Below are 9,374 nucleotides of genomic sequence, written 5' to 3' on the forward strand. Positions count from 1 at the left end.
CTTGGTTAAAAAATACCATTAGCAGCCAGCAACCATCAAGTCTGATTTAGATAAATAATAATAATATATTGCTGTTTGTAAAGCGGTGGCTTGTAAAGGAATAATAAACCCAGGGTGTAAATATAAATATCAGTAATAATTACTATGGGCCCCATTGTGCTACATAGAGTTCCTGGGGACTTGGGTTCTATCCTTGCCTCATGTTATAGTCTGTGAGCAGATTGGTAAGTTCTCCCCGTGCACAGTATAATCTACACAGCCTCAGTGTCACCCCTGTTGTGACCATCTGTCTTGAATCAATTGTTTCGAATGAAAGGCAACAGTTTGGGGAAGGTCCTTACCTGTTTCAACAATGCACACCAAAATCAAGTTCTAAATAAGCGCAGGCTGTTTTAGCCAGAAGAATAGGGCAACTTCATAGTAATGCCTGTGATATTAAAATGGCATGTCCAACAAGGTCAGGTCCATCTTACCTGTCCATCCATCCATCCATCCATCCATTCATTCATCCATCCATCCATCCAAAATAAGTAACTATTACAGACAGTCCATCACAACATTACAGGAACAGTTTAAAGTTTAGGTGGATTTATTAAACAGGTAGAAATGTGAGGTTAATGGCTAAACATGCCGGCGGACAATCCGATAATTAATCATGTGATCTGTACAGGCAGGGCTTATAAAACAGCTATGATGAGCTTGAGCATTTTTAATTACAGAGCTGTGCAAAGCGTTCCTGGTGTCCCTATTTTCAGTCAAGTGTAACATATCAACAGTACACAAAAAACAAACCTGTAATAAATATAACAAAGTTGTTACACAGAGACAGACGAGCCCTCCCTAAATCACAACACCGCGGTACAGAAATGTTATTAGATATTAAACGTGTCGCAGCTCATTGATCAGGGAGGCTGTAAACATGGACGTGGCAGTGTGACGGCATGCACAAGCAGCTACAGCACCAATACTAATGACATTCATGATGAACAGAAATAAACAATCTTTAATCCACATCACCGTTCAGAGCTTTAAAATAAGAGAAAAGTCTCGACTCTTAGCTGCCCACACCACCACCACCATCATCATCTGTTGTCCAAACAAACAAGATTTAAACACTTACTTTGTTTGATTAAAAAGGGGGACAGTCCTAAATGAATCACACATTTTATACTTAAATAATTTGACACTTACGTAGACATAAAGCAACTTTTACCTCATTCACATGTTCATTTTCATCGTGGGGGGAGGCGTAGGTCTTATGTCCTAATTTTACAGATTACAGGCACTGCTAGTTTGAGTAAGCCTGTGTGCCGCGATGCTAAGAGCCACACTGCTGAGTTCAGGAGGAGTTTATCTTTATATATAGTAGGATTGCGTCAAAAATAGCATCTGGCATAAAAAACTGTGCCAAATGAAACATGCAGATAAAAGATCTGCTGTAGCAACAGCTATCAGGAGCAGCCAAAAGGAACTGGTTTGACACGAGCAGAAATCAAGTTAAAATTTCCACAGCTCTGTAATTCATTTAGTTTAGTGACTGAGTGCTTTATCCTGGTCAGGATGGTGGTGGGTCTGGTATCACCTAAACGCTGGGTGCAGAGCAGGGAAACAACATGGATGGATGTCAATCCAGTGTAGACCAGCTTACATTCACACGTTCCCACACTAACGTCCATCTAAGGGCAAATTAAGGCAGCCAATCACATTCTGCATTTTTCTCAAATATAAGGATAACATGCCAAACTCCTCGCACACTCCTGTGCAGCAGTAAGAAAGCTTTACCCTCCAACTCCACTCAAGCACCTAAAATAAAGAGCATCTTTCTTACGACCGTAGCAACACATCAACCGATCGTCATCCTTTCATACTGTTCTTTTATCATTCTTCTATCATACCATCACTGCAAAAGCTTTATTTAATCAAAGAATTCACTCATAAGCATCTGAAATCATCAAGTCTAAACCTAAAGTCTGGTTTCTACACGGACAGACCTTAGAGACGTCTGACTCAAACCCACAGAACATCACAGATAATAAAACAGCCATCACATAAAAGCTTCAGTAGTATGAAAACGTTCAGTATTCTCAGATATTTGGATGGAACGATGGAGACTCCTGTTTCTGATCCCATGCACGAACACTCCAACCTATCCAAAGGTGAAAAAATATATAGATATCCATTCTTCTCTTCAGGATGGCTGGATGAGAGAGTATAAAGCTAATCTGTCTCTGGTCCTGTGTGGTTACGGTCTGGTGATGTTCCCGATCTGAGACACCGACTCTATTGTCCAGACGTGAGTCTCTCTAGAAAGCGAGACACGCCAAGTCCTGAACTGCGGCCTCTGCTGGCTGGTCGAGGCATCTGCGATAGCAATGAAGAGCTTAGCGTGTCTCACAAAACCTATAGGTGAACAGATGCAGAGCTAGCAGCATGAGTCCAATTAGAGGTAACAAAAGCGCCACATCTTTCACCAGTGTTGGACTCACACTTAAAGCTCGGCGTGACTCCCTCGTGGCTCTGCTGAGATTCAGACACTCGGCGGTGGCGTGCTAGGTCGGTAGACCGCTGCACCACCCAGGTGTTAATGTAAAAATAATGTGCATATTAGTATTAAGCTGATTTTCAGATTTTCTGAGAGACTGTATCGTCTGGAAAACAGGGGTGTGTCAGCACTGGAGCTACAGGACCAGATTTGGATAAAGCTGGTGTAAATGAGACACGCCCCACTCCCTGCTCCTGTGGTGTTTGGAGATGTTTCTCAGTCTCTCTGAGGAGCCTGGTTAGTTCTTCAGATGCAGCAGCAGTGTGTTACCGCACTGCTGTGAGGTACCAGAGGATGGCGCTGGAGTTCCCGGGACTCAGCCGGGCAGGAAGCAGAGCTCCAGCCAGTCCCAGTGCTTCCAGAGCGTGATGAGGAAGAGCGTGAGGGCGACGGACGAGGCGATGCGGGCGCGCGTCTTCATCAGAGGGGTGATGAAGTTGGCGGCGGTGGAGACGAAGACCAGCAGGACGGCCATGAGCGCCAGCAGCACGCTGATCAGCTTGCCGAGCAGAGCGCGGGCGTTAGCGTTCTCCACGCCCTCCAACTGCACCACCTGCTGCTGCTGCTGCTGCAACTCCAGCTTACTGACGCGGGTCAGGCACGATTCCACCGCCTCCTGCACACACACACACACACGCGCACACACACACACACACACACACACATTAATAAAATACAATTTACACAATGAGGTGTTTACACGACTGATAGTAGACTAATCAGGTCCGCCTTTATGGATAGAAACAGGTGAGTAGATCAGATCAGACTAGCCGGAAATTATTATTATGTATTTATGATGATTATAACGTGATGTTTTACACTTTGGTTCCATCATGACAGGACGGGTCGTTACTGCTCACACCAGATTCATCAGTTCAGGTTTAATATCAAACACACTCATGAACTATTCAGTATCTCCAGTTCACCTCACTTACACGCCTCTGTACTGTGGGAGGAAACCGGAGCTCCCGGAGGAAACCCACACAGACACGGGGAGAACATGCAAACTCCACACAGAAAGGGAATTGAACCCAGGACCTTCTTACTGTGAGGTGACAGTGCTACCCACCGAGCCGCCCTGAATTGTTTGAGCTCTGTGTGTACCTGTATATCACGGGCTCTCTCGTAGGACTGGTACGCCACCTTCTCCTCCATACTGGCCAGTTCCTGCTTCAGGTTGCTCAGTTCATTCTGATGTAGTTCACTCAGGTCGTTCAGCTGCTCCTCCAGACGTTCATACCTGCAAAAGTACAACATTTACTTCCACACGGGCGGGGCCACATGGGATAAATGAACATGCTGTGCTCCTCTCTCTGAGGCCAGCACACATAAGGTTAATTAAAGAGACATGTGTTTTCCGTAGACCTGTTATAAACATCTGTATACACACCTGTACCGCTCCTCCTGCAGGCACTGGGTCATGTAGGAGTAGTCGCTCTGTAGCTGGGTCTTCATGTCCTCCATGGCATCCTCCATCTGCACCTGACTGGCTTTGATCTCCTGCAGCCCCTCCAGAAGTGCGTCCCACGAGCTGGACGTGTGATGATGGTGATGATGATGATGGTGGTGTCCGTCCAGTCGCGGGCTGCCCATGCAGATGGCCCCGGCCCCTCCGGAGTTGCTTCCGGCGCCGGACCCGGAGGTGCCGCTGGAGCACTCGTCATCGCTGCCGTACTTGGGGCTGGAGACCAGGGTGGCGCTGCCACTGAGTGTGCGAGGGGGTGTGTCCTCCGCATTCCCTGCCCCCAAAGTGTCCTTCAGGTGGGTGATGTTGTCGGCGCTGCCGAATTTATTGCGTATGAGTGCTGAGACCCCACCTCTCACGCCTTCGACCACACCCCCTCCAAAACCACTGATACCAGCCCGGACATTGGCGCCGACGTCCTTCAGGCCCTGCTGCATGTCCCGCAAGACGTCTTTGGGCTGGCGAGCCAGTCCGTTCTACACAAAAGAGACAACATTTTTTAAGACAACTGTATACACACCCCACGTACACACCTTTACCCAGGTTATACACCTGTATAATACTACTTTATACCCCACTTACACACCTGTACGTCCAGCTGTACTCCCCGTACACACCTTTACCCAGGTTATACACCTGTATAATACTATTTTATACCCCACTTACACACCTGTACGTCCACCTGTACTCCACGTACACACCTTTACCCAGGTTATACACCTGTATAATACTATTTTATACCCCACTTACACACCTGTACGTCCACCTGTACTCCACGTACACACCTTTACCCAGGTTATACACCTGTATAATACTATTTTATACCCCACTTACACACCTGTATATGCTTATATACAGGTCCTTCTCAAAAAATTAGCATATTGTGATAAAGTTCATTATTTTCCATAATGTAATGATAAAAATTAAACTTTCATATATTTTAGATTCATTGCACACCAACTGAAATATTTCAGGTCTTTTATTGTTTTAATACTGATGATTTTGGCATACAGCTCATGAAAACCCAAAATTCCTATCTCAAAAAATTAGCATATTTCATCCGACCAATAAAAGAAAAGTGTTTTTAATACAAAAAAAGTCAACCTTCAAATAATTATGTTCAGTTATGCACTCAATACTTGGTCGGGAATCCTTTTGCAGAAATGACTGCTTCAATGCGGCGTGGCATGGAGGCAATCAGCCTGTGTCACTGCTGAGGTGTTATGGAGGCCCAGGATGCTTCGATAGCGGCCTTAAGCTCATCCAGAGTGTTGGGTCTTGTGTCTCTCAACTTTCTCTTCACAATATCCCACAGATTCTCTATGGGGTTCAGGTCAGGAGAGTTGGCAGGCCAATTGAGCACAGTAATACCATGGTCAGTAAACCATTCACCAGTGGTTTTGGCACTGTGAGCAGGTGCCAGGTCGTGCTGAAAAATGAAATCTTCATCTCCATAAAGCTTTTCAGCAGATGGAAGCATGAAGTGCTCCAAAATCTCCTGATAGCTAGCTGCATTGACCCTCCCCTTGATAAAACACAGTGGACCAACACCAGCAGCTGACATGGCACCCCAGACCATCACTGACTGTGGGTACTTGACACTGGACTTCAGGCATTTTGGCATTTCCTTCTCCCCAGTCTTCCTCCAGACTCTGGCACCTTGATTTCCGAAAACAGTACTTTGGACCACTGAGCAACAGTCCAGTGCTGCTTCTCTGTAGCCCAGGTCAGGCGCTTCTGCCACTGTTTCTGGTTCAAAAGTGGCTTGACCTGGGGAATGCGGCACCTGTAGCCCATTTCCTGCACACGCCTGTGCACGGTGGCTCTGGATGTTTCTACTCCAGACTCAGTCCACTGCTTCCGCAGGTCCCCCAAGGTCTGGAATCGGCCCTTCTCCACAATCTTCCTCAGGGTCCGGTCACCTCTTCTCGTTGTGCAGCGTTTTCTGCCACACTTTTTCCTTCCCACAGACTTCCCACTGAGGTGCCTTGATACAGCACTCTGGGAACAGCCTATTCGTTCAGAAATTTCTTTCTGTGTCTTACCCTCTTGCTTGAGGGTGTCAATGATGGCCTTCTGGACAGCAGTCAGGTCGGCAGTCTTACCCATGATTGCAGTTTTGAGTAATGAACCAGGCTGGGAGTTTTTAAAAGCCTCAGGAATCTTTTGCAGGTGTTTAGAGTTAATTCGTTGATTCAGATGATTAGGTTAATAGCTCGTTTAGAGAACCTTTTCATGATATGCTAATTTTTTGAGATAGGAATTTTGGGTTTTCATGAGCTGTATGCCAAAATCATCAGTATTAAAACAATAAAAGACCTGAAATATTTCAGTTGGTGTGCAATGAATCTAAAATATATGAAAGTTTAATTTTTATCATTACATTATGGAAAATAATGAACTTTATCACAATATGCTAATTTTTTGAGAAGGACCTGTACATCGTTACATACTTGTATACAGTCTGCACACCTGTGTAGACACCTGCATCCCAGCTACACACCTGTATTCCAGCTAAACTTCTCTACACCCACTTGTACCCTATTTACACCCCTGAGTTTAGGACACAAGCTCTGACCTGCTCAATCTCTTTGAGCTTTTTGTGGTAGTGCTCGAGCTTCTTGTGCAGGTGAGCAATAGTCTGCGCTGATTTCTGGTTCTTCTTCTCGAACACGTGTTTGATGCGTGACGCCTGCTGTTTATCGGCGTTGTGCGCGAGCTTCAGGTACTCGGCTACGTTGTTGTCGCGCGCCTCCTGTTCCACGCGGATCTGCTCCGTGATCTTTAGGATCTTCTGCTGAAGGTGATCGAGGGCAGCGCGGGTTCGCTGCCCCTCAGTCTGCCCCTCGCCCTGCCATGACCCCGTCCCCGAAATGGACGCCACCCCCTCCACGCTGATGTTGCTGTCTGAGCCGCCATGGGTCACCGAGGGGGGCAGAGGCAGCGTCGACACCTCACTCTTATCCAGCTATAAAATACACACACACACACACACACACGATGAAATAATTCATGATCTAATAACAGGTGAAGCAACAATATGATGAAACGTTTAATCATTTTGATCTGACAGCACTGTGATGTGGTGTTAATGGTTAGGCTGCACACACAGGAACATTTCCATTAAAACACATCCATTAAAAATGCACTGTTGCCAAGAAGCATGTATCAGTGTTGCACACTAGACTCCTCAGAGAATTAGTGTTTAATAACTGTTTAATAAAACACAGATGTATCTGGACAGTAAATAACCACTATAGCAGTACATAATTAAGACTGGTTATAAAGCAATTAACATCATTAAACATGCATTACACAAAATCAATAGTGAGCAGGGGAAATTGATCAGTGACCACTATACAACACACACACACACACACACACACACACACAAGCCTTCAGCTCCTCTCTCACACCCACACACACACACACAGAGCCTCACCTCGTTGAGATTTAATCATGGACAAGCTAGGTGGCTGCCCTGGGTCCAGTCTTAACATTAAACCCACATGAAATTGACCTCTCTCAAATAATACTGATTTACACTATATAGCTAAAATTATATTATAACTTCCTGATTATTGAGTTCAGGTGTTTCAGACACACTCAGGTCAGAGATACACTATAAAATCCTTTTATACATGAGCCCTGACACCGCTACAGCTGTTTTTGGTAAAGGAGTGGACACAAATTCCCGCAGATATACTGTAAAATTTTATGGAACGCCCTCCCACAGGTGTGTAAGCTGTTATAGCTGTTATAAGTTTTAGTGCCAGGCCAGTTAGCATGTGTTGTATCAGAAAACCGTTTTCATGTTTTTAATGTTATTAATAAATCATTAATTATTATAGCACAGAAACTGTCTGTGGCTAACTGAAGGAGTAGAGTAGGATAATAGTTTATGAGGTTCTAAATTCAAACCACTAATGAACCAACCCACTAGTGTGTAAAGACACAGACATCTAAGAAACTAATCCCATCTGAGCCAAAGAGAAACAGAGACAGAACAAAACAAACACAAACACATGAACAGAGAGAGAGAGAGAGAGAGAGAGAGAGAGAGAGAGAGAGGTTTCATCAGAAGAATGCAGATTTGGAAACTGGGTTACACTCGCTGCTGCATCACATACACAAACACTCCCATCATCCACTACATATGACGCACATACCCCATCATACACGTCTCATTACAACTCTAATCACACACAGCCTTAATCAATAAACACACGTCACACACACAGAAATATAAAGGATGCAGCATCCGAAGGTGCACAGTGTGTAGAAAGGGCGGCTTCAGTAGAGAGCAGGAGATTAAACAAACGAATAAACAGAATAATAGATGAAAAGATGGAGGGATGGAGATAAAACTGATATGTATACGTAGCAGTGACATCACATTAAAGCACACAGCATGATGAACAGTACAAGCAACGGCTAACGGCGATGGAGAGTGATGATGAAGATGATAATGATGAAGGTTAGTGTAGGAAACGTTACCATACTATTTAGTCCCGGATTGGCAGGATGAGCGCGGCTCTGTTTGGGAGGCCCATCCCTCTCTTTCTCCCTCTCTATCTCATCATCATCCTCTCTCACCCCTCCCGTCCTCCCTCCCTCCCTCCCCAAATCTTCAGCCACCACACACAGCCTACTTCTCTGTCTGAAGCCTCTCCATGTTGTGTTTACGGTGCACGAAACAGCAGCTGCACCTCCTCCCGTCCATTCCTCTCCTCCTTCCTCCCTTTCTTTTCCTCTCCTCTTTATTGCCTTCCTCTTCTCTGCTTTGTGTCTGTGTCGCTCTTATCAGCCCCCGACGTCACAGCCAACCCATCACTCTCACCACGTCTGCTCTCTCTGGCACAACCGAACACTGGAGAGAGAGAGAGAGAGAGAGAGAGAGAGAGAGAGAGAGAGAGAGAGAGAGAGAGAATAAGCGCAGGCGCACTGGTGCCCTCGAGGGATGAGAACAAAAAAAAAAAACCAGTGAGACTGGACAGCATTGTTAAAACATAAAACATAAATAAAGAATAATAAAAATGCAATAGTAATTAGGGTTGTGACACTGAGATGGTAGATCTGTTAGTAGGGTGTATAATGTGATGCTTACTTCACTGTGATTAATACACAAAATGCACATAAAAATGTTTCATATGCATTTAATTTAGGGTAAATTTCATTTCCAAATGTAATTATGTTTACTACAGCTTAATAGTGAAATGTAAAAGTCGCATCCACTTGTTATTTAAGGTTGTACTAAACAAACGATTACACTTGTAGCTTATTATATTACATAATAATTATGTATAAGTTGTTCTAAATTGTTGTCATATCCAGTTTCCCTGTAATTTCCTCAGCTGCCTCAGACTT

At 44.8% G+C, this 9,374-nt stretch overlaps 1 protein-coding gene across 1 annotated transcript; it reads right to left on the reverse strand.

The window, feature by feature from the left end:
- Nucleotides 1-571: 571 nt before the first annotated feature.
- tmcc2 (transmembrane and coiled-coil domain family 2) lies at nucleotides 572-8,566 on the reverse strand. Its single transcript, XM_062986456.1, has 5 exons — nucleotides 8,505-8,566; nucleotides 6,586-6,975; nucleotides 3,933-4,483; nucleotides 3,647-3,782; nucleotides 572-3,158 (listed from the first exon to the last, which is right to left on the reverse strand). Exons 1-5 carry the CDS (start codon nucleotides 8,505-8,507, stop codon nucleotides 2,859-2,861), a joined length of 1,380 nt encoding a protein of 459 aa, XP_062842526.1. The 5' UTR covers nucleotides 8,508-8,566; the 3' UTR covers nucleotides 572-2,858.
- Between the last annotated feature and the right edge of the window lie 808 nt (nucleotides 8,567-9,374).

This window comes from Trichomycterus rosablanca, chromosome 24, assembly GCF_030014385.1.
Source record: "Trichomycterus rosablanca isolate fTriRos1 chromosome 24, fTriRos1.hap1, whole genome shotgun sequence".
NCBI lineage: Eukaryota > Metazoa > Chordata > Actinopteri > Siluriformes > Trichomycteridae > Trichomycterus > Trichomycterus rosablanca.